General features: G+C 42.2%; 1 protein-coding gene across 4 annotated transcripts; it reads left to right on the top strand.

Annotated features, from left to right (window-relative positions):
- The first annotated feature begins 1,467 nt into the window (after positions 1-1,467).
- TSNAX (translin associated factor X) lies at positions 1,468-24,275 on the top strand. 4 transcript variants are annotated; one of them, XM_082215112.1, is made up of 6 exons: positions 1,468-2,165; positions 3,998-4,105; positions 4,673-4,787; positions 6,620-6,750; positions 18,943-19,067; positions 22,140-24,275. In XM_082215112.1, the coding sequence occupies exons 1-6, from the start codon at positions 2,150-2,152 to the stop codon at positions 22,515-22,517; spliced, it is 873 nt and encodes a 290-aa protein (XP_082071238.1). In that variant the 5' UTR covers positions 1,468-2,149; the 3' UTR covers positions 22,518-24,275. The 4 variants fall into 4 exon arrangements, with proteins under 4 accessions (XP_082071238.1, XP_082071241.1, XP_082071240.1 ...); XM_082215115.1 differs by lacking the exon at positions 1,468-2,165 and adding an exon at positions 2,179-2,630; XM_082215114.1 differs by lacking the exon at positions 1,468-2,165 and adding an exon at positions 2,179-2,633.
- Positions 24,276-25,534: the final 1,259 nt, after the last annotated feature.

The following is a 25,534-nucleotide window of genomic DNA, read 5'->3' as shown; positions in this document are numbered from 1 at the left end:
TCCACCACTCATTCCTACAGCTAATAATAGCATCCCTAGTAAGAGGAGAACTTGGAAGTAGCAAGTCACAATTAGGAATGGGTGAATCTGTTAATTTTGGTATCTTCATTTCTCATTTTTCCTATTTTAAGTTCTCCACATTTCCACATCAGTTTCTGATTTTTTTATGACAATTCACCAGCATTTTAGTATGAATTTCTCCTGATATGCACAACATTGTATTTAATTTTGCCTAATATAAAGCAATTACCCTAATGTTCCCAAATATGACATATTTATATGTGCACATTAGTACATGCATTTATGTACACATTACTGGTTGGAGAACTACACTGTAAAATTAAGTTAAGTGCAAATTTTGAAGGATGACTGTGTATTGGTCCGTGTATTATTTTGGAAAGTGTGAATTAGGTAGGTTTGCCTTTTGAAATGTGAACTGAATCTAATTTCTCCCCTAACTCTAGTCACAATAATAGAAACACAATGCCAGGGAGGGGGGTTCTGGTAGGAAACTCACTCAACTCCCTTAAAAGATTTCAAGGAGGAGGACCAGAAAGTATGTCTGCCTGAAGTCTGGCAGCAATGCTAGGTGAAACATAACCTAGGGTTATTCAGGTATTTTCTTAGACAGCATGTCATAAAAGTCATAGAATCATAGAGTTGGAAGCAACTTCATGGGTCAACTAATCCAACACAGAAATCCTTCCCACAGCCATCCCTGGGTGAGCTTGAGCCACCAACCTTCTGGTTAACAGCCAGACACACTTTTAAAAATTGCTGGCTAATTGTCAACTATTGCAACCAAATTCTACTTATGTTTTGTTTGAAGTAAGTGTGCCTATGAATTTTTATAGCCGTTATGATTAGAACATTTACCAACTTTAATAACATTCATAGGAATTAAACAAAGAATTGCTCGACTTGAGCATGCCGTCAGTCAGTGCTCCCTCAGTAATGGTGCAGCAGCAGGCACTAGTCAACTACAGTGGTACCTCAGGTTAAGTACTTAATTCGTTCCGGAGGTCCGTACTTAACCTGAAACTGTTCTTAACCTGAAGCACCACTTTAGCTAATGGGGCCTCCTGCTGCCACTGCGCCGCTGGAGCACGATTTCTGTTCTCATTCTGAAGCAAAGTTCTTAACCCGAGGTACTATTTCTGGGTTAGCGGAGTTTGTAACCTGAAGCGTATGTAACCTGAAGTGTATGTAACCTGAGGTACCACTGTACCTCATCTGCCTCCCCAAAGCCCCACAAGGGTATCTGTGATGCTTTGGTGTGGGTGAGCCCTGTGATGGCTTGTATGGGATTCTAAGCAGCAGTGTCTAGGATGCAATGCGTTGGTGTAACTGCGTTCCCAGTTGTTCCTTCAGACTTCAAGGAACTCTTCCCGTGCTGATTTGTCTATACAGTACAGGAGCCCCTGATGCGGAATTCCTGCACATCCCGGGACATTCTAAGATGCAAATGATGTTTTCATGGGAAAAGCTCGGCCTCGTTTGGCGGAGCTCTATAAAGCGGGATTGGCTCCGTACATCTGACGTCGTAATCATGAAATCAACAGATTTGTTGGTCTTCAAGGTTGCCACAAGCCTCTGCAGTTTTTACGAAGAGGGGCTAGGAGGAACTCGCGCTTCCCGCCTTTAAGTTTTCTTACCTCTATGGCTCAGAGAGGCCCCTTCGCCACCTTTATCACGAAAACTACATTCCCCACAATGCCTTGCTCGGCGAGAGGGCTTGAAGCGGCTGCAGAGCGCGCGGGATGTGGCTCCTCATCGAATGCCTGCTTCGGAAAGTCTTTTCCCTCATCCGGAAAAATAGTTAAAGATATGGCGGCGTCTAGGCCGGCTCCCACCCTCTGCTCTGAGGCGGTGGGAGACGATGGCGAAGACGCGGCGGGCTCGGCGCTCCATGAAATTAAACTCTGCTGTCAGGAATTTGAGAAGGACGCCGAAAGAAGGCGGGGGGGGAGGAAAAGGAGGGCGGTGAGAAGAGAGCGGGAAGGTCTTGGCAAACTGAGGAAACGGAGCGGCGGCCGAGCGACCCGCCCTCAAGTGGGAGCTGCGGCGTCCGTTGCGGTTGCTGCGCGTGGCGCCCTCAGAGTTCGAAAGGGGCGGAGCGGAGGCCTCCCGGGGCGCGAGCGCGGGCGACATGAGCGGCAGAGAAGGTGCCGGCAGCGGCGGGCTGAGGAGGGAAAGAGGGGCGGGCCTCCCTCGTCGAGAGAGGCTCAGGCGGCCCTCAACTCGCGCCTGCCCCGCGCCCCAGTCAGCTTATTTTGACCTTTCGCTCCCGTTTTCCTTATTCCTCTTCCCTTCGCCCATTTAGCCCCCAAATGCCAGTGTATTGTTCCATTCCTACCCCGCCTTTCCCCCGAGGAGCTTGGCTGCGAGGCGGTGATCGCCCGGCGCCCGTTGAGCTTTATGGCCAAGTGGGGGCTTGGAGCGCCCGCGGCCCTCAGTAACAGGCCGACGCTCTTAACCGCTTGTGGAGGCAGGACCTTGTTGTGTTCGGATAGTCTTCATCTCTCTTCCTCTCCCCGCTCCCCGTCTTCCAGCATCGCCCCTTTTGGAAAGGCTCTTGCACCTGTGACAGCTGGTTGAGAGGCAGAAATGCAAGACCCAGCGCCGAAAAGGTGGTGAGGGAGAAGCAAAAAACCAAGTAACGAGTAGCGGTTACAAGTATGGTCTAAGAATCCTGCAAGAAAAGGTGGCCGCTTCACTGCGTCAAGCAGCATAGTTGCCCATGCTGTTTTGTGACAGTACAAGTTCACACTTGAATGTTCTTTTGTGACCCCGTGCAACCCTCCAGGTTACTTGAGGTTATGCCTACGTTATCCAATCATATGCTAGTTGGATGAGCATTACCCATTACCTTTGGAGCGTTTACTACTTTAGGAATATATATAGGAATGCCTATATATATATATATATATATATATAGCACTTCTAAAAAGTGCAGACTTGCTAGTTGCTCATTCATTATATTTTGCTAAGCTAGCGGTAGACTACATGTCAAACTGGTGGTGTGTTGAAAATGATAACAGCAGTGCAGCTGTTGCCAAAGCCAGGGTCCAGCTCTGTTTTTCTGAAGGAAAAGGAAAAGAAATTGTGCTACAGGCACTGGCCTGGGACTTAAGGAGTTATGGTAAAGGTAAACGACCCCTGGATGGTTAAGTCCAGTCAAAGGCGACAATGGGGTTGCGGCGTTCATCTCGCTTCAGGCCGAGGAAGCTGGCGTTTGTCCACAGACAGCTTTCTGGGTCATGTGGCCAGCATGACTGAACCACTTCTGGCACAAGAGAACACTGACGGAAGCCAGAACGCACAGAAACAGTTTACCTTCCCACCACAGCGGAACCTGTTTATCTACTTGCACTGGTGTGGTTTTGAAAACTACTGGCTGCAGTTCAGTCCTAGGCCCGATATTGGGAAATAAATCCCATTGAGTTTAGCGAGATTTAATCGCTGAGAGATATGTGTAGGATATATTATTGAAGTAAGAGATCAGAAAATCAATATTTCAGTAAAAAGTACTAGGCACCTATTTGCTGCTATATTGATAATCAAAACAAAACCTTGTATTGTTAAGAACCTTTGGCTTGTTTGAGGCACTCAATAATTCTTGATTATGTTCACAACAAAAAAATACCATGAGACCCATCTTTTTCAGATCAGTAGCCTGAGTTTAACATTGTATGCAAACTAATGAACTGAAGTGCAAAGTTTAGTGTTGGCAGTACACATAACAGTTGTTGTTGTTTTTTAAAGTACAAGAATGAGCTCTCAAACTGTCTACCTAGAGCTGGGAAGAAGGTTGCATCTAGAGTTCTATTAGGCTTTGACATTACTTTGCCCCAGAAGCTAGCTCTTGTGATCAACACTTCAGGGCAAGGTTGATGGCGAGCATAACTTTTGACAAGCCAAAATTTGTGAACCTTTGTTTCTTGATATTACAATTTGATGATGTTTATCTCTCATTTCTTTTCTTTCATATTCCTAGGAACAGGTGAGTTCCGAAAAAGAAAGCATGACAATTTCCCTCACGGTCATCGGAGAGAAGAAAAAGACAGCATTAATCCTCCTTCAGCGATGACTATGTCCTTCAAAGGTAGGCAATTGCTTAAAGGCCTGTGGACTGGTTTGCACATGCAAACTGGCTGCCTTATTGCATTTCCTCTATGTACAGTATTGAGCTCTTAAGGGCTCTAGTGGAAACAATCTGAATATATTTTCTCAGTTGGTAGCTGTAAAAATTGCTATTGTGATTGTAGATATGGCTTCAAACTCTTCCTGTGTATTGTCTGATTCATGCTGAACGCTCACTTCCACACACTTGAGAAACTGCACTGAGAAAAGAAGCAGCTGATTTGCATCCATGATTTTTTTTAAAAAAATGTGTGTCAGAATTGATACGAGTCCAGTGAAATCAATATTGCTAAAATAGTTTGCTCTGTCAAAGACAAGAGTTAAGCTCTTAGTTATTATTGGTTCCACAGAAGATTTCCAAGCTTAGTTTGAATACTAACGTGAATAATATTCTGTGTAACAAGCTCACATCTAAATATTTGCCTATTAGAAATGTTGCTACTTTTTCTGGCTTGCTGGTGGATGCTCCTTTGTGATATTTTCAACATATGCTTGACTGACATGCTTCTCTGCCTTTTGTTCTCTTTAGCATTCCAGGTGGAACTTGATACAAAACATGATAAATATGAGAGGCTTGTGAAACTTAGTCGTGATATAACTATTGAAAGTAAAAGGGTCATATTCTTACTGCATAGGATTACCAGGTGAGTAATTAATGGAGCTTTTTAATGTTCTTTTTTGCTTGCTCTGTAGGATAACCAGATACAAATGAGGAAAGGGTTCCTGATTCTTTAACAGCTGTGTAAAAGTTGGAGTTGGGACACATTTGCCTTTTTGTCCAGGAGTGCGGAAAGTGGGACCCAATAAATTTGCCACTGCTAAAAATTCAGGAGTCCTATTTTCAATTTCCTACTGTCTTGCAGTGTTGAACTTCTAATTTCATTGCTGTGTTTAAACATTCACTGTAACTTTCCATAAACTTACTTTATTTGCTAGCTCACTAACAAAACCAAGTGAGAAACTAATTTGTACTGCAAGTCTGGGGACAATCAAATGAAATGAAAAAGAGAGAGCCTAGGACCTGCCTTATCCTGGTATATCTTTAAAGAAAAGCTAAAGGCAGATTCCCATTGTGCAGACTGTCAGTGCTGCAGAGGCATAAGTTTTATCTAGCTGCATTTGTGCAATACTGTTTGGTAATCCTTTTAAGGTCCCACCACCAAAAGAGGTTTGGCCATTGGGAGCCTGGAGTAGGGCATTTCTGTGGCAGTGCCCCAATTACAGAATTCCCTCCCTAAGGGGATTAGGCTGGTCCCATCCCTGAGGACATTCAGTTGGCTGCAAAATCCCTGAGGACATTCAGTTGGCTTTCTTCTCTACTGTGCCTCCTTAGGGCCATTTGTGATCCTTCAAGTGAACATAGCAAAGAGTATGCATGGTAGAAAATGGTTTATGAGAATCTGTTACATAAAGAGGTTATCTGATTACTTGTTACAGTAGGCTTTGCCTAGATCAGGAGTGAGAAGCCTCCAAGTTTCAGTTCCCAACAGTCCCAGCAAGGGTAGCAAGTGATCAGGAATGGTGGAAGTTGTAGTCCAGCAACATCTGGAGGGCCTCAGGTTCTCCGCATCTGGCCTTGATAAAAGTTTTTATTTTTCTATCATCCTATCATTCTATCATCTTGTGGTGGCAGCGCTTCTATGAATAACAGTAGTTGTTGACAGCTTTAACAGCACTGTTTGGACTAGCTTAGCGTTGTTAGACAATGAGTTGATTATAGTGGAAGTGAGCATCAGTTATTTGGCCACATTGCTGTACTAGTAATCACAGCTGATGCAGCGGCATGGATGATAGTGTTTAGAAGTGTAGATGAATAAGAGCTTGTGTGAATATCTGATACTTCACTATATTGGTTGATGTTTCTCATTGAGTTGTAATAACAGATCTTCTATTCCTTTAAAAAAACAAAACTCCACACCCATCAGCTGAGTTTGCTGAAATGTCAGCTGGTTCCAGTCCACAAAAATTATGCTGCAACATACAAATAATTTGTAATTTGTTACAATTATTTATGTTACAATTGAGAGCTAGGAAAAATGTACTTCTGTTTACTGTTGCAGTCGGCCAGCCATGCTGTCCTCCCCAGTAGCCTCCCCACCCTGTGTTTTGTGCCAGTTAGTTAGTCTTTGTGGCCCCTGGGCATGAATAGTCTGCAATGGTTTATTCCCTCCCCTATACGGTTTTTTCTTTTTTCCCTTTCTTTTGTACTTCTGCAAACCTTGGGGTACCCTGAGGTTCCTTTCCTCTTGTGTATGGATATTGCTGTTTCTGCTTCATAAGGGATGTCATCTGCTGCTGAACTTCAGGAATAGAAGGAATTTTGTGACATCTCTTGTTATTGTATTTCTGATCCTGGATGGATTCATTCAGTTTTTTTCTGATGTCAGAGGATTAAGCTTAATTGAGCACATTATACCCTTTGCTTCTTTGCTGCAGATACAGTATTACCACGTAATAATTCATTTTGTGTTGACAGTGCTCCTAATGGGGAGGAAATATTAATGGAATCTGAGACCAAATTAGATCTCGTGAGACAGAAGATAAAACAAGTAGCGCAAGAATTGATGGGAGAAGATATGTATCAGTTTCACAGAGCCATCTCTCCAGGTATGTATAAGAAATAAGGCACTGATTTAGTTGGGTCTGTTTTTATTTCATCACCTGACATGTGAACATTGGTCTGATTTTGTCGGGAATGGCTTATGTTAGAAGAGGAGTGGGAGACCTCAGGCCCAAGGATCAGATGTGGAACTTCAGGCCTCTATAACTGGCCTTTGGAAGTCTCTCTGGACCACACCCCTTCCTAGGCTGTGCCCCTTCTCACCAGGCTGCCCCTCTCACTGGCCCTGCTTTGGGCATGCCTCTAGTACTTTTGCTTGACTGGAATGTGATCTTGAACTATGATGATGTCGCTTGCCTGCATGGAGGGAGGCGTGTGTGCATGGAAACCTTGACCTTTGCATGGCTGGAATGTAGTCTACTGTATAAAGCTAAGATTCACATTTGTTGCTCTGGCCATTTTTCTCTCAGGCCACGCCCATCTCTGGCATGTGGCTCCTAGAAGGTTTTCCACAGGGGCACACATCCCACCCCTGTATTGGGATATTTGGATTTATAAGTTCATTGCAAGACTAAGAAAAGATACACAGAATTTAAGTGGAACTTTTTCTGTGTAATTTGTAACAAGTTCAGTTGGATCAATAATGCTTTCTTTTTGTGGGTGGTTGCCAACATTGGCTGATTCAGAAGAGGAACTTGCATCTGTATAAGAGTTTTATGTGACTGTGCTTGGGGGTTCTAGTGGGAGGGATGCCTGAAGTGCAAATGAATAAAAAAAAACCCTGAACATGCACATTTTGTGTATTCAAGATTAGTTTTGTAGACTCTCGATTTATAGGTGTTCAACCAACACTAACCCAGTTGGTCACCCAAGCATCAGTAAAGTACCAATATTTTTGTTGCTTGATTGGTGAATAAAGGTGTAGTTGGTTGCCATGTGTATATTGATGACACTTAACTGTAAACCTTCACACAATATCTTCCACTGGCTTTGGGAAGATGTTAAACACTAAATATAAATACAGTGGTACCTCGGATTACATAGGCTTCAGGTTACAGATGCTTCAGATTACAGACTCCGCTAACCCAGAAATAGTACCTCGGGTTAAGAACTTTGCTTCAGGATGAGAACAGAAATCGTGCTCTGGCAGCGCGGCGGCAGCGGGAGGCCCCATTAACTAAAGTGGTGCTTCAGGTTAAGAACAGTTTCAGGTTAAGAACGGACCTCCAGAACGAATTAAGTATTTAACCTGAGGTACCACTGTACTAGTAAGTTAAGAGCAAAAAGAAAGAGGCTGCTACTCTTACCAAAGTATAATTACCAAATAGGCTGCATTTGCTTTCTGTATGCAACAGCTGTTTCCCCTTCTCATTCAAAGACTTGGAACTAAATCAAGGAAGGATCTGCCAGAGAACATTAAGAAGCTATAGATAAATAATGCTAATCTCATCCCAGGTTCTCCTTCTGAGAAATTAATGATATCCTAAGGATTTATATATGCTTTGGAGATAAAATCAGTGGCAGAGTTCTGTCATTATTGTTATGTGAGATATAAATACAATAAGACAATTACAGTATTGGAATGTAAACATTCACTTTTCATAATAGCAAAATGTTTTCTCTCCGTCGTTTTAGTACTGCATTCTATTCCTTATTCCAGGCATAGGCAAACTCGCCCCTCCAGATATTTTGGGACTACAGCTCTCATCCCTAGCTAACACGACCAGTTATCATGGATGATGGGAATTGTAGTCCCAAAACATCTGGAGGGCCGAGTTTGCCTATGCCTGCCTTACTCAGTTCAAAAATCCGTATGCAAAAACATAAATTTGAATATATTGTCAAGCATGACATTAGTGTTCTACTAAGTAAAAAAGAAACCCAATATTTATATCTAAAAAACCCAGTCTGTACAATTAACATTTGACTTCCTACAAATGTTGTCCATCGGCCTAAAACCAGACATGAAATATCGTATTCTTTTTCTTCCCTTATACATCTCTTTAAAATAGTTCCAGGGGGCCCAATCAGCCTTCCTGTGGAAAATGTTTAAATTAATTTTTATTTTATTGAGTTACAGTAGCAGCTCCATTTAAACAAACAAACCTGCTGGGGGATGTGCATGTATTTGGTGTAATAATTGTAAATCTATAAATAGACATATGATCCTTGGGAGTATTGTTTGCCATTTGTAGTTATGAAATGCTTTTTTTGGGGTTACTCCAAGCCGTTGTTCTTTTGACTTAAAGATAAAACAATTCTGGCAGAGCACTAAAAGAAGTTTTCTGCTTTCCCTCATTAAGAATAGTGCTAATGGCACGCAGAGCATTTCCCCAAAGGATACTTGTATGAGCTCAAACGCTGAGTGTAGTACTAATAATTGAACAATAACAAAAAGGATGCCTGTTTTCTACACGTTTCTTAACAGTACAGATTGTCCCAAGGGATGACTATACAAGCAAACAGAGAGATACTGAAATAACTAGTTTAAAACAACAACAATAGAGAGTTACTCATGCATATGGTTAGGAATAGTGTTCTTTTGTGATAACTTTTGAAGTCAAAGCACTTTTACTATAGAATCCCTGTCTCCTAGTTTATAGCATATTCGAAGCATCCCTTTTTGACAGAATGAATAATATGTATTAAAGAAGTGTTAGGAAAGCAGAAAATTGATGCTGGCTTCCAGGTGTAAAATAGCAATAAATGCCTTCCTTGTTCCAATTGTACTGTGACTTCTGGGCCTCTTTTTTTAAAAAAATATGTTTTTAATTTTGGGGTGTAGTGAATTTTGTGTTTATGTTAATGAAGGCCTTGCCAGTTAACTGGTTAAACTGCCTGCTTGTCACTAAGATGCTAAGCAGTCAGCAGGGCTGCAGTGATTGAGCTAAACAATTATTAAGACAAAGTAGGCAAAAAAAAAACCTAGGATAGGAGTAATGAGTCTGAAAGTGGAAATGCTCTAGAACAGAGATTGCAAACTTTTTTTTGGCTTGAGGGCTGCATTGAGGGTTGGCCCAGCCCTCCAAGGGTTGCATGCCAGTGAAGGGCATGGCTAAACTTGCCAATACACACTTGAATACACATATAAACACACACTCAGACAATCCTCTTGCTCTTCTGATGATCAGCTGAGGAATGGGAGAAGAGGGGTTTCTGATTTATCAGAAGAGCAGAAAAAGTGGTTTCTTCCATGTCCTAGAACTGAGCTAGGAGGACAGGAATCTCCCTGCTAGAAGGAAGGGGCTCTCCTTCCTGTTTCCTGAGTGCTATAGGAGCTTTGCAAAGTAAGTTTAGGGCAAGAGGACTTTTGGAGAGTTGCCAGGCCACTTGAAACAAACTCTTGAATTTGCCACCCTTGTTCTAAAAGAACATGGGGAAGAGGAGATGCCATCAGGTATGAGTAAGAGAAGAGAAAACTAGGAGAGAGAATATATGAGAGCTGCAGAAATGAGGTAGACTGAAGCTTCACATATGTTTGAAATAATAAGGCAAATATTTACCGTATTTGTTTCCTAGACTTCAAATTTATACTGATTTCTAGGAACTATGGCATGGAGTGAGCAACCTGCAGTCCTAGGACCATTTGTGACCTGCAGCCTGTTTTCAAAAGCCCTCTGCAAGTAATCAGCTTAGATCTCTACCTATCTCCTAGCAGCCTCCTTTTTTGGTTGGGGAGGAAATGTGAGAAAGAGGGGGGTGAGTGATAGAGAGAGAAAGAAATTGATGACCCCACCCACCCTGACAGATTCCTGAGGGAATGTGACCCTCAACAGAAAAAAATTATTGCCCCTGCTGTAAAGTAACTAGAACAAAAACAAGACTGTATATTGTATGCAGGTTTTCATAGCAGTATGCATACAGTGCAGCAGTAACCCAGAAATAACTAGTAATGTAATAAGTGATACAATGTAAATTACAAATTATTTCCCAGGCTCACTGGAGAATAAAAGATCTTAAATTCATGAAGAGGGAGAATTTCTTGAAAAGGTCCATTGGATTGCTGTGTAAAATTAAGACCGTTGAATAACAAAGAAACAGGATGTAGCGAAAAATTTACCGGTAAATAAGCTCTTCTCCTTGCTGTTTTTAATAATAATAATAATAAATTTTATTTATATCCCGCCCTCCCCAGCCGAAGCCGGGCTCAGGGCGGCTAACAACAATAAAACAGTACAAAAGTACAACATAAACAACATTCTAAAATCATTCATTATAAAAATTAATTAATTCAAGCCACTAGCAACCATTGGGCCAGAGCTCTGCGAAGATTGCCGAGGGAGGGAGTTAGGCTGTGCCCTGGCCAAAGGCCTGGTGGAACAGCTCTGTCTTGCAGGCCCTGCGGAAGGATGTCAAGTCCCGCAGGGCCCTGGTCTCTTGTGACAGAGTGTTCCACCAGATCGGAGCCACAGCCGAAAAAGCCCTGGCTCTAGTTGAGGCCAGCCTAACTTCTCTGTGGCCTGGGACCTTCAAGATGTTTTTATTTGAAGACCGTAGGTTTCTCTGTGGGGCATACCAGGAGAGGCGGTCCCGTAGGTACGAGGGTCCTAGGCCATATAGGGCTTTAAAGGTTAAAACCAGCACCTTAAACCTGATCCTGTACTCCACCGGGAGCCAGTGCAGCTGGTATAGCACCGGGTGAATGTGATCTCGCAGCGAAGACCTCGTAAGGAGTCTCGCTGCAGCATTCTGCACCCGCTGGAGTTTCTGGGTCAGTCTCAAGGGCAGCCCCACGTAGAGCGAGTTACAATAATCCAGTCTGGAGGTGACCGTCGCGTGGATCACAGTGGCTAGGTCAGGGCGAGAGAGGTAAGGAGCCAACTGCTTAGCTTGGCGGAGATGGAAAAATGCCGCCTTTGTTATAGCTGCAATCTGCGCCTCCATGGAAAGGGAGGTGTCGAAGATTACACCCAAACTCTTAACGGACGGTGCTGGCACTAATTGCGCCCCCGCAAGAGATGGGAGTTGCCCCCCCAATCCCATATCGCCCCGTCCCAGCCACAGGACCTCTGTCTTCGAAGGATTTAGCTTCAACCGGCTCCCACGTAACCATCCAGCCACAGCTTCCAAACATCTGGTCAGTGTGTCTGGGGCCGAGTCAGGATGGCCATCCATCAACAGATAGAGTTGGGTGTCATCGGCATACTGATGACAACCCAGCCCAAAACTCCGAACAAGCTGGGCGAGGGGGCGCATAAAGATGTTGAAAAGCATCGGGGAGAGTATCGCGCCCTGAGGTACTCCACACACCAAGGAGTGGCGCGATGACAATTCCCCCCCAAGCGCCACCCTCTGTCCCCGACCAGAGAGAAACGAGCGCAGCCATTGAAGGACTGTGCCCTGGATCCCCACGTCGGTAAGGCGGTGGTCCAAAAGTTCGTGATCGACCATGTCGAAAGCTGCTGATAGATCTAGAAGAATCAGCAGCCCCGACCCGCCTCGATCCAGCTGTCTACGAAGGTCATCTGTTAGGGCGACCAGAGCCGTCTCGGTCCCATGACCAGCGCGGAAGCCGGACTGGAATGGATCCAGAGCCAATGTTTCATCCAGAAACCCACCAAGCTGTTCAGCAACCGCTCTCTCAATCACCTTACCCAGGAACGGAAGATTCGAAACCGGGCGGTAACTGGATAGATCTAAAGGATCTAATGATGTTTTCTTTAAGAGCGGGCGCACCACTGCCTCCTTCAGTTCCCCTGGGAATGTCCCCGTGCCAAGGGACAAATTGATGATATCCCCCAGGAGGGCCCGCACCTCGTCTGGACACGCTCTAATCAGCCAAGACGGGCACGGGTCGAGAGGACAAGTGGTGGGCTTTCCAGCTCGGAGGAGTCTGTCCACATCGGCTGGGGATATCTGGTCGAAGTGGTCCAATACTGGACCTGAGGACAGTCGAGGGGCCTCCAGTTCCTTTATTGTATCCAAATTGGCAGGGAGGTCATGGCGGAGCGACAAGACCTTCTCCGCAAAAAAGCTCGCAAATGCCTCACAGCCGTGTGTCAATTTGTTATTTAAATTTGGCTGTCCCTCAAGGGACGTTAAAGACCTGATTATGCTAAATAATTGCGCTGGGCGAGAGCTAGCGGATGCAATGGAGGCCGAGAAGTATGACTTCTTAGCAGCCTTCACCGCCATCTCGTAGGTTTTCATAAAAGCCCTATAAGATGTTCTTGAGGCTCCGTCACGGGCACCCCGCCATACTCGCTCTAGCCGTCTGAGGTCCCGCTTCATTTTCCGGAGCTCCTCGGTAAACCAGGGAGCCCGGTTTCTGCGGGGTCGCAGAGGGCGCTTAGGTGCGATCTCATCGATGGCTGCCAGGAGCTGGGCATTTTGACAACAGAGATAAGATTCCAAATGTGGAAATGCAGTTTCCTGATTGGACTACTGAAAAAACTAATGTCATCATTATTAAGGACTTCTACACAGATTACTTAAAAGTAATTTTCCCCTGTATCAATTAGCTTTGTTCTGGGATAGTTGTGCATTTTCCCTTGTTATGTTACAGGTGGGCTATCTTGGTAGATTCCAATTTGCTTCTCTCGAATTATTTGGGGTTTTGGCCATTCTGACATCATTGCTTTTAAAGTACTAAATAATCTTTTAATGGACTGCCATCAGATCTACTTCATTTTCCTTGGGTCAAGTAGTGAGATATTGAGCAAGCTAGCATACATGCAAGCATCTCTATAATAAATTAAACATACTTTTGCAATTTAGTTAAGACCTATGCTGCTCAGGAGCATGATCTAACCAGTGTCTTTTTTGCACTGGATTTCTAGCAGCTGTGATATTTAAAACATAAAGCATTATTTTAAAGGAACACTTAATACAGTGGTGCCCCGCAAGACGAATGCCTCGCAAGACGGAAAACTCGCTAGACGAAAGAGTTTTCCGTTTTGGAGGTGCTTCGCAAAACGAATCTCCTATGGGCTTGCTTCGCAAGACGAAAATGTCTTGCGAGTTCCTGCGGGTTTCCCCCCCTTTTCCCACCCTTTTTCTAAGCCGCTAAGATGCTTATCAGCTGATCCGATAAGCCGCTAATAACGCTAATCCGCTAATCCGTCAATGGGCTTGCTTCGCAAGACGAAAAAACCGCTAGACGAAGAGAATCACAGAACGGATTCTTTTCATCTTGCGAGGCACCACTGTATAACTAAAATTAATAATCTGTATATCTATCTATCTTTAAAGCACTAGCTTTAATCTACTTTGAAACGTGGCATTTGTTCAGGTAAGCTGTGTAATTGCAATGAGATCAAGGGAGTAAATTGCACAGGGTAAGCGGGGGGAAACAACTTTGCCAGATTTTAAATAATGGATCCTTATTCTGGGACTTGTTTGTAGGACTCTTAGGGCCTCCTTTTTGGTACATATTGCTGCTAAAGTTCTTGCCACCCTGTGAAGGTCCTAGATAAGTTAGCAGAGTCATGTGATATATACTGGGTTTACTATACTTCCTGCTCCAACTATTTCATTGTTTGGGGAATCATAGAATCATAGAGTTGGAATAGACCACAAGGGCCATCGAGTCCAACCCCCTGCTAAGCCGGAAACACCATCAGAGCACTCCTGACATATGGTTGTCAAGCCTCTGCTTAAAGACCTCCAAAGTAGGAGACTCCACCACGCTCCTTGGCAGCAAATTCCACTATCGAGCAGCTCTTACTGTCAGGAAGTTCTTCCTAATGTTTTGGTTGTTCCTCAAGGAAGAGGCCCCAAAGCACATTTATGCAGTTGCCAGAATACTAAAACTAGAACCTGGTTTTGTTGAAACAGGATTGGTAATACCTCCAAAAAGAGAAAAGCATATGATGCAGAATTAATACATGGGGGTTACAAAAGTTGATGGCAGAAAATTTTCAACCACTTGACCAAGGATTAATCAGCCATGATGTTGGCATATAAGTAAGATGGTGGACATTTCAGACCTGACAATCAATATGCCATTGAGTGGATATGACTAAATGAATTGTATGACACAATGAATGACTATCTGAAATGTTACCAATAAATGTTACAAAAGGGTACTCACCTCCCAGTGACAAACTGCAACAACAATACTCGCTCCTCCTGACTCAGTTCATCTACAACTTCCCAAAACCACTGAATAACAGAGCCATAGTCCAGTAGTAGATCATTTGCTTTCCATGCAGAAGGTCCCAGTTTCATTTCCCAGCATATCTAGGTAGGGCTGGGGAAAATGCCTTGTCTAAAACCCTGGAGGGTTGCTGAAAGTCATTGTAAACATACTGAGCAAAATATATTAATGGCCTGACTAGCATAAGGCAGCTTCCTATGTTGCAGTGTTCTTCCCAAAATGGACAAGTTTAATTTGTCTATTTTCAATCATATGTGAATGCTGTATTTCATTATTGAGAAAACTGAATGCAGATTAATTTTGGAGGGAAGTCTTTGAAAAAATACACTGTCCTGATCAAGAAAATGGAGAATATAAAATCCAGAAGACCTGGCTTCTGCATCTAAATACTTGAATAACATTAAATTACAGGAAGGTAATTAAAAACCTTCATATGAAGTTCAGCAAATTATGCTGCAAAATAGAAAATATGTATTATTTTCTCATTGACTGTTCTCAAGAACTATCTTACCCAGCTTCTTGTGTGGATGCCTCAGTGCAATGGGTTGATTAATAAATAGCCTCCCCATTCTTATTTATATTGTTTTTCTTGAAAGTTGTACTGTTGTCCCTGCTGGTTGCTCCTTGTCATCTTTATCATGGATAAGCTGTTGGAAGCATTAAGAACCCTGCACTTTTGTAATATGTATATAGAGTAGAATTTAAAAAACTATTTGAGAGCACAGAAAAGAGGCACAGAAGACTGTAGGAGTACCATCTACTTGAACCGGTGACCAGATGGCTCTTGAAAGTTCTCACTTTTGAGACAGAATGTCAACATTTCTTTACTATTCTTTTAGTCTGTTTTAATATCTGAGGAAGTGCTGGCAGATGCAATCATGGATTTTTAATTGGCCTTCCCAATGTTCACTCAGGGAAAACAAACTACACAAAGGCAGCCTTATAAACTATTCTCTTACTGGCAGCATGATCCTTAAGTAATCCTTTTCTTGGAAACGACCCAAAACTGAGAGCAGGAGGAGGAAGGTATTGTTGGATGGAATAGTGAAATGGGATGGATTTTTTTTCACCGTTGGGATTATTTGCTGAAAGTAGCGGATGTCCTTCCATTAAGTTACAATATAATATATTTAAACATCCTTTTACCTGCTTATTAAAAACACCTTATGTCAAGGTCTTAGGTCATTCTAAATGTCATTTTCAAGCTGCTTTTTGTGGAGGACTTCTAAAAGGCACGTATTTCATGTCTAGTTTATTTGATTATAATGAGGAAAACATAGTTCAGTAGTCATTAGGGTAAGTCTAAAACAGCTGTTAGTTAGTATCCTGACTTTATTTTGAAGGACTCAATGAAGATACCGTATTTTTCCATGTATAACACGCCCCCGTGTATAAGACGACTCCTATTTTTGGGGACTCCAAATTAAGAAAATGGGGGGAGATGGCCCAGAGTTGTTCAGTTTTTTTGGGTGGGGGGATTGCCCAGAGCTTCATAAGGCAGTTGGAAGTTGGATGGTTTCAGACTGTGTGCTAAACCACAATTAGTTAAAAATACAGTGGTACCTTGGTTCTTAAACTTAAACTGTTCCGGAAGTCGGTTCCAAAACCAAGGCACGCTTTCCCATAGAAAGTAATGCAAAACGGATTAATCCTTTCCAGACTTTTAAAAGCAACCCCTAAAACAGCAATTTAACATGAATTTTACTCTCTAATGAGGCCATTGATCCAAAAAATGAAAGCAATAATCAGTGTACTCTACTATAAATAAATAAGACAGTATTGTAGATGATAAAAATAAAAATAATTATTTTTTCTTACCTGCATTTCTTACCATTGTTTGGATGGGGGGCTTTTATCCATTTCCACAGTCACACAATCAATCAATCAATCAATCAGTAGCTGAAATGGGTTCCACACAGTCACAAAAACAAATTAACCAAAAAAGCCTCAAAAACAAAAATGCAAAATAGCAAAAACAAAAGCGCGAAACTTAATCCATTCCGGAAGACCATTTGACTTTTGAAATGTTCAAAAACCAAGGGGCAGCTTCTGATTGGTGCAGGCGCCCCGAAAACAATAGCTGACGGCCGCATCGGATGTTCGGCTTCCGAAAAAGATCCAAAAACCAGAACACTTCTGGGTTTTCGGCATTTGGGAACCAAGGCGTTTGAGAACCAAGGTCCCTTTGTATAGCAAAAGCTTTTGATCTCCTCCTCCTTGCAGGCATGCCAGCAACGAACTGGGGCTTGTTCTTGTAATGTTATATCCAAACAAGGCCATTCATTTCAGAGTGTGAGATTAATAGGCAAACATTTCTGAAAGGTGGGGGTCTGCTTATTGGACTCGGGGAAGGTTGCACAAGGGCCCTTGGCCACTCCAAGAGCCCTGCTGTAACCTATCCAGAAGGAGGCACAAGGTCTCTGGGAGCTTCCCAGGGCCCTGCTGAGACCTTCCCAGGACCCGGTAAGTAAGGAAAAGCAGTTGGGTGCATGGGTAGGAAAAAAATAAGTAAATGGAGAGAGGCCACCAGTGGGTTTCCCTGGTTCTCCTTTTATTTATTTTTCCCACAGCTGCATAAGGTTGCAATCATGTATGTAAACTGAGTGTATGTTGTGGTCCCACTACTGAAAAATGGTCAAGACGAAACCCGTTTTGATATTACTAAAAATAGTGAATACTTTAGCTCAGCCATATACAGCTCCTGAACCACAGTCAAACTGCCTTTTTGGTTTAATGTGTCAGCTAGAGTTTGTGAGAAAAGAGGGTGGCAACTCTGGCAATAGTAAAGAGGTGCTGAATGTAGAAGGAGAGGGCAATGAGAAAGATGTAATCTGCAACTGAGTGACGTATAGGGACACTGGGAGTTTGCAAGTGACAGGATCATTCATCTTTCAGATGCCTTGACCCAAAATGTAGCTATTTCCAAGGCATTATTTTGAGGAGAAATTCACTGATGAGGTTTACTGCTGGTAGCTGCCCAATATTTATTGCCCTCAGTTATTCATGAGATCCTGAACTTGAGGTTGTTTCTTCTCTGCCCTGTTCTAAGTAAAAGAGTCTGTTAAGTCCAAAACGGATGAAGGAATTTCAAAAGATTTACCACAGCCTGTTTTTCAGTCACCTCCACTATCAAATGCCGTGGTAATGCATTTTCCAAACACACCAGTACAGTGGTACCTCAGGTTACATACGCTTCAGGTTACATATGCTTCAGATTACAGACTCCGCTAACCCAGAAATAGTACCTTGGGTTAAGAACTTTGCTTCAGGATGAGAACAGAATTTGTGCTCCAGCGGCGCGGCAGCAGCAGGAGGCCCCATTAGCTAAAGTGGTGCTTCAGGTTAAGAACAGTTTCAGGTTAAGAACGGACCTCCGGAACAAATTAAGTACCTAACCAGAGGTACCACTGTATATAAAGGGTATGTGTATTCTTCTACTTTCATGAAGCATAGAGTTTTCGTTGTGTGCTAGGTATACACCTGGCTAGTCATGGAATTCATGTCATTAACTAAGAATAGAGTTTTAAAATGATCTACATTTTGCCTTGAGTGTAGAAAGCAACAAATTCTCTTTGAATCCTTCAAGAATTTTAGGGCCTGATCCTACCCATTTAAACCTGGCACAAGTGACATGAATATTCCCCACTGCAACTTGTAAATTGCAGATAGGAGTTGTAGCATGCATGGTGCTATGATGAATCTTCCATTTGATGTACAGGGACAATAATATTTCAGTGCAAGATATGGGTCCCTTTGTGCTTTTTTATTTATGAAATGTTCATCCACATTTCTGTTCTTGGCTGCATAATTGGAGTAGTGGTTAAGAGCCGTAGTCTTGTAATCTGGGGAACTGGGTTCGCGTCTCTGCTCCTCCACATGCAGCTGCTGGATGACCTTGGGCTAGTCACACTTCTCTGAAGTCTTTCAGCCCCACTCACCTCACAGAGTGTTGTGGGGGAGGAAGGGAAAGGAGAATGTTAGCTGCTTTGAGACTCCTGAAGGGGAGTGAAAGGCAGGATATCAAATCCAAACTCTTACACTCTCTTTGTAGGAACCCTGAGAATATTACTGAAATAATTTTCATAATAATTATGGATGATGGTGAAATGTCATTTGTTTTATTTTCCCCCACTTCAACCAGGTCTTCAGGAATACGTGGAAGCTGTCTCATTCCAGTATTTTATCAAAACTCGGTCATTAGTTAGTATAGAGGAGATCAATAGGCAACTGATATTTTCAGAAGAAGATAAAGAGGAAGAAGCAAAGGTAGTAAAATACTTGTTGGCTTTCTAATGAGCTAAAACCCATTGTGTTCAACAGAAACTGTCCATTACTTGGCATTTCTATCTTATGTAGTGTATTTTAATATGTAATCTTGGAGGTTTTTTCCTCTCTCCCTCCCCCCCCTCTCTCTCCCTCTCCCCCCTGCCCCCCGCTAATGAAATTATTGGAAAATTACTGATGAACAATTCAGCCCCTACAATCCTACAACATGGATGTTGGCCTAGGTGGCTGTTAAGCCTTCAGATTATTGCAACTTTCATCTTTAAAAATAGCAATTTGGTCCCCCAGAGCAGTTGTCTGCTGCAGGGAAGCAGGATGGTGAACTAGAAGGCCCATTGGTCTGCTCTAGCAAGGCTGTTCTTAAGGGGAGGCATCTTAATGTTTTCCAGCACTTTGACTTATTATCATCTTTTGGAAATGCCGTGAAATAGTCTTTTAAGTTACACATTTTCAAAGGAAATTCCAGTAATTTTTGCAGGTCCCCGATATACCTACATTTAAGATGCATGATTTTGATTCATGAGGACTTGCATTAAAAATATAGCTTTACAGCCTGAGCAAGTAGCTGCATAATGTCTTACTTGTTTGCAGCAAGTAGCTGTATACTGTCTTTGAAAAGCTGGAACTGAGTCATAGGTGAAAGATAAGCACGCCGAGTCATCTCAGACCCTAATGTTTTAACATCTTGGTTATGCTTAACTCTAACCATACATCATAATGTTTGTACAGTTTGAGCTGTTGACATGGGAAGTTACATGACTCCTACAAGAACAAGTGGCGTACCCAGTTTTGCTATTACAGATGACTCATGGAGAGTATTTAGACAGAAGTCAAATGTTTTACTTTTTGTAGGTCCAGGTGTCTTCTGAAAAATAAGACTCCAGATACTTGCAGCTCAGTATAGTAACGTACAAAAGTTGATAATTTATTACTTTAGGACCACAAAAATAGCAGGAAAACCCCAAATATTTTCATATATTATGCCCATCCTTCCAAATAAAATATAGTAGGGAATATTCAGAAACTGGTTTAAATTATAACATTATGATTAGTGGAGATGAAGCATTGGCTATTTATAGTAAACACATAGGGCTGTATCCATAATTTACTGTACAGTGCAGTGAGCCTTTTCCACCCTATCCTGCCTACTACAACCCCCTGAAAAGCCCTTTTCTGGCAGCCAGTGGACCTTCAGTTAAGACCTGGGTTGCAGGAGGAAGGAATTAGAGATAATTGGGCAGAAACAGCTTGTAGAGTAGGATCTCTATTCATGTAAACTGCCTCCCCCAATTTTCAGCAGTTGCCACAATCACAGCATTTTTGAGGCCCACAGTCCCCCTAGAAAGAAGCTTTTCTATGGTTACATATAACCAGGCACCCCCAACCCGTGGCCCTCCAGATGTTTTGGGACTACAACTCCCATCATCCCTAGCTAACAGGATCAGTGGTCATGGATGATGGGAATTGTAGTCCCAAAACATCTGGTGGGCCGAATTTGGGGCTGCCTGCTACAACTCTTGGATACAATCCCTTACTCGCATATTAGGAAATTCCTATTATTTAAGTCTGAAGCAGCATGGCTTTAGCTTTGTGAAATTCAATTTTCCCTTGTAAACTCCCTAGATGTTTCAGGGCCTTACCCCTATGACAAACAGAAACAGAATGGATTATGCAAAACAACTAAATGCATAAGTTGCATAATTTATGCAAGAAGTAAATTTTGGTATTTTCTGAGCTGAGCACACACAGCAAAGCAGGCGCAGGTTCTCATTCCATCATTTCTGTTGGTGTTTCAATGTTACTCACCCCAAATTATGAGCCTTGAAATAAGCTTCAGTAAATTGTTGCTACTGGAAACCCTCAGTGCACTGTTTCCTGGTGTGTGAAGCTGCACCATCATTTCTTTCCTTAAACCAAGTATTCTCTCGCTTTCTTTTTGCACTTCTTCACAAACCCCTTCACCTCTGAGGTTTAATGCCACACTAAACGTTCACGGTGTTTTTTGTGAAGGCCCATCTATATTTGGTAGTTGTCTGTGTGCTGTAGGATTTGTGACTAGAAGGGGCATATCTCTATCCCATGTGTCAAGGCTGGAGATTGTTCGTTCTATTAAATATCTTTTTTCCAGATATTCCTTTGAATTGCCAGGATTCCTGAAACTTGAATGGGTTTGTGTGTTTTTTTCCTTGAAACTGACGAAGTGTGGTATTCAACAAAGTTTCACTCAGATTAGTCCCACTGAAATTGATGAACACTATTAAGTTAGCCTGCTAATTTTAATTGTCTACTCTGAGTAAACTTTGCTGGATACCACCCAAGGCATGTGCATTCCACCTGCCTAAGTAACATTGGCCATCCTCTTTAATCAGCAAGTTGATCCTCTTGGACAATTTGTGCCTCAGTTTTCGCCATGGGAAATCTGTAAAATAAGTTTTTGTTGATTAGAGGAAATGTAGACCTTAAAGCAAACATTTGCGTGCACACTCAGTACATGTGCATGCTCTGCAAATGAAGACATTGTTGTCCAAAAACAAAAAATAAAAGAAAGTGGATTATCTGATTTGGATGGGAAACTACTGAGAGCTCCATGTGAGTGAATGATATAAGTATAATAGTATCATTTAAGAAGAACTCAAACAACCCAAGTATCTGAATGTAGAATAGGTAGAGTTGCTGGCTGTTGAGTGGGGGCACTTCTGTAACTTAAATGCTGCATGACAGGCAAAAATTTAGTAGGTGATGCTTTTCCTGGCCTGAGGATGAAGCCATGTTATTATTGAAGACACAGGACACCTGTTGGGGAAAATAGTAGAGAACCACATTATGGTTAAGCTGTTAATAATTGGGCACAACATAGGGATTAATACCTGCCTAACTGCAAATAAATAACGGGAGACATACATTAACCATATTCATGTGTTGACTGGTTCAAAAGAAAGACCATGTTCTTTCCAGAATTATTTTTATATAACTAGTTGTTTCTCTGAATTATCTTTAACAAGTTGCAATTTCACTGGTTTCTAAATTATCCATTGTATTCTGTTTTGTTGCTAGCCATCTTCTGATTGTCACAACAAGCAACATAACACTTCAAGCCTGAAGGTGACTCCTGTAGATTACCTCCTGGGAGTGGCTGATCTGACTGGAGAGTTGATGCGGATGTGCATTAACAGCGTTGGCAATGGGGACATAGATACCCCATTTGAGCTGAGCCAGTTCCTGCGCCAGATCTATGATGGCTTTTCCTATATTGGCAACACTGGACCATATGAAGTTTCTAAAAAACTCTATACCTTGAAACAGAGTTTGGCCAAAGTGGAAAATGCCTGCTACACATTAAAAGTCAGGGGGTCTGAGATACCAAAACATATGTTAGCTGACGTGTTCTCCAGTAAAACTGAAATAATTGACCAAGAAGATGGGCTTTCTTAAACTACTTAGAAACTTTGTGGCAAAAAAAAATTAAAAAAATGAGAGGGGAACTGTAGAATTGTAAGAAAGTATTTCATTACTTTGGATTTGTTTATTAGAAGTATCTTTTTCTTTTTAATTTTTTAAGTTTTGGGATAGAAGAAGAACCAGAATAATTTGTATATATATAAAAAATGTTCTTAGATAGTGACTTTACAAGCCCACTAGGCTCTTTGGTCAGTGCAAAATCTACTTTATAATGCTATTTATTCTCACAAATGACACGGTTTATAGTCTCAATTTTATTGTTATAGACCCACTTCAATCTCCCTTTGTAATTGAGAGGTATTGGGGAAGGGTCATAGTGCATACACTCAATGTTGTAACATTTTTTTCTCGTTTCTGTTTGAGTTTTACTTCCTGAATAGTGACGACTGAGAGAAAAAAAAGTATTATAATCAACACATCAAATTCCAAGGGACTTAAAAGAAATAGAGAATGTTTGAATGAGAAATGTACCTTGGAGAAACTAATTAACTAAGGTTATGCAATATTTTGGGGCCCTTACTCACCTCTTTGAACATCCTGCCTTAATGCTAGCTTTCGGTTGCTGAAAATGATGCCAAGCAAAACAAGCCTGGAAAAGCAGTAATAATTTATCATGTGTTTGTAACAGAAGCAAGTTCTGACAGTTCTGAGTAATATTAATACATACACACTGTTAATGTAAACTTCCAATTCCAATACCTTACTGTTCAGTTGTCAATGCCGTGTTTTTAAAAATGAAGTTTTCACTAGGCTAATACTTTGCAAATTACCACTTATATTTGCTAACTGTATTGCTGAACAATGATACAGTGATGCTTATTGACAGTTTGTCATCTAACATGCGTTGGTGCTTATGACCAGCTCACGATTCTTATTGCTACTTCACATATTACCAAATTACCAGGATCATATCTGTGCAGGAAATAGAGCAATTTCCTTATATAGGTTGTAATGCTTGTTCATATGTGAGGAAATGGTTGTTGGCAGCAGCTTGTCAGTGTATGTATGCACAACAATTTACACACACACACACACACACATTCCTCATCCCATTCTGATACACTATGTGTAAGACATGTACCCAGGTCTGTGTGTCATTTGTGCTCTTCATCAGAAGTGTTTGACACCAATGGTAGGTGAGATCCACAACTCACTTGTTCCAAGTTCAGATGTTGTTGATCTGTCTTCTTGATTATGTACTTTGGCTTGAATCCTCACTTCCTCTCTTTGAATAGAACAGTTCCATTAATGGAACAGGGCTTTCCTGCTCCCCACTTCCCACTATAGCGCCCCATGTTCTCTGGAAATCCATTCCTGTGGAACCTTTGGAAATGGTGTGGGATATGCTGTTTGGGATTACACATGGAAGGGAAAGCCAGTAGAAATCACCACCCCTTGTGCAAATGGAAGAGCAACTTAGAATCCAAGCCATTGTGTTGGGGGAAGAGATGGGAAACAAAATTTATATACAAAAAAATACTTTGAAGTAGTAGAAGAACCAGATCCATTAATGACACAAATCCCTGCCTTTGCTTCTGTATGGCAAATGGTCTGTTGGCGTGGCATAGTTTCAGAAGTATAATATAAGAGCAAATATTTGTCATTGGTGATTATCACAGGTTTCTCCAGTCTGTAATAAGAGTTTAAAATGTAATGTATCTCCCCCCATTATTGAATGTTATGAGTGTTGGTGTTTCTATATTTTTCCCCACAATAAACTAATGAAAATAACCTTCTGGTAAAGAATGTTAGCCATTTACCATCCATTTTACCTTTGGCAAAATGGTTAATCCTCTTGTGTGTTCACATCAAGCCTTTAATCAAGGGAATGGTTTGTTGTGACATTTGCCATATTGCAGCATAGCCACTTTACTGCTGAAAAATAAAACAAAGAACACTTTCAGGTACCTGTTTTGAGTTTATAGCCTCAAGAGTTATTCTGAACACTCATGGCTTCAGTTTAAGTTTCTGAGATCACAGGAGTTATCTTATTTGCAGTTTGCTTTTGCTGAGAAGTGTGACAACGTAGTGTTAGAGTCACAAAGAGCTTTCAGTTTGAGATGGCATTTAAAGAGAAACTTGTTTTGTTTGATCTGATAACTATTTGGATTGCTGACCACTATTGCATCTGCATTTAAAACTGACTGGAGACAGCTTAGGGCCCAGTACTCTTTAAGCACTGTCTCAAGGCAAAACTAAAAAAAAAAGTAGTATAAACGCTGACAACTGGGAAACACTGGCCTGTGAGCGCTCCAGTTAGAGAACAGCCTTTACCAAAGGTGTCATGGGCTTTGAAGACACTCAAACTCAGGATACAAGGAAGAAATGTGCTAAGAGGAAGGCATGCTTGGCAAATCCATACCATGATCAACTCCCGCCCGGAAACCAATGTCCCCACTGTGGAAGGACGTGTGGATCCAGATTTTGCCTCCACAGTCACTTACAGACTCATTGTTAAAACCGTGTTTATGGAAGACAATAACGGGACGCGGGTGGCGCTGTGGGTAAAACCTCAGTGCCTAGGACTTGCCGATCGTATGGTCGGCGGTTCGAATCCCTTTGGCGGGGTGAGCTCCCGTCTTTCGGTCCCAGCTTCTGCCCACCTAGCAGTTGTGCAAGTAGATAAATAGGTACCGCTTTGTAGCAGGAAGGTAAACGGCGTTTCCGTGTGCTGCGCTGGTGCTGGCTCGCCAGAGCAGCTTCGTCACGCTGGCCATGTGACCCGGAAGTGTCTCCGGACAGCGCTGGCCCCTGGCCTCTTAAGTGAGATGGGCGCACAACCCTAGAGTCAGACACAACTGGCCCGTACGGGCAGGGGTACCTTTACCTTTATGGAAGGCAATCTTACTTGGCTACGAGTGATCTCCAAAGAAGAAGTATCTAAGATTTCTCCAATGAGGCAACACAGAGAAAATTTACATAGAGAAGTATAAGGAGAAAGGATGAAATTCCCCAGTACTGCTATCCTGATCCAGTTTGGAGGGTCCTAT

The sequence above is a fragment of the Podarcis vaucheri genome (assembly GCF_965113315.1).
Source record: "Podarcis vaucheri genome assembly, chromosome: 3".
Taxonomy (NCBI): Eukaryota; Metazoa; Chordata; class Lepidosauria; order Squamata; family Lacertidae; genus Podarcis; species Podarcis vaucheri.
This window is presented reverse-complemented; position numbering and strand designations above follow the sequence as displayed.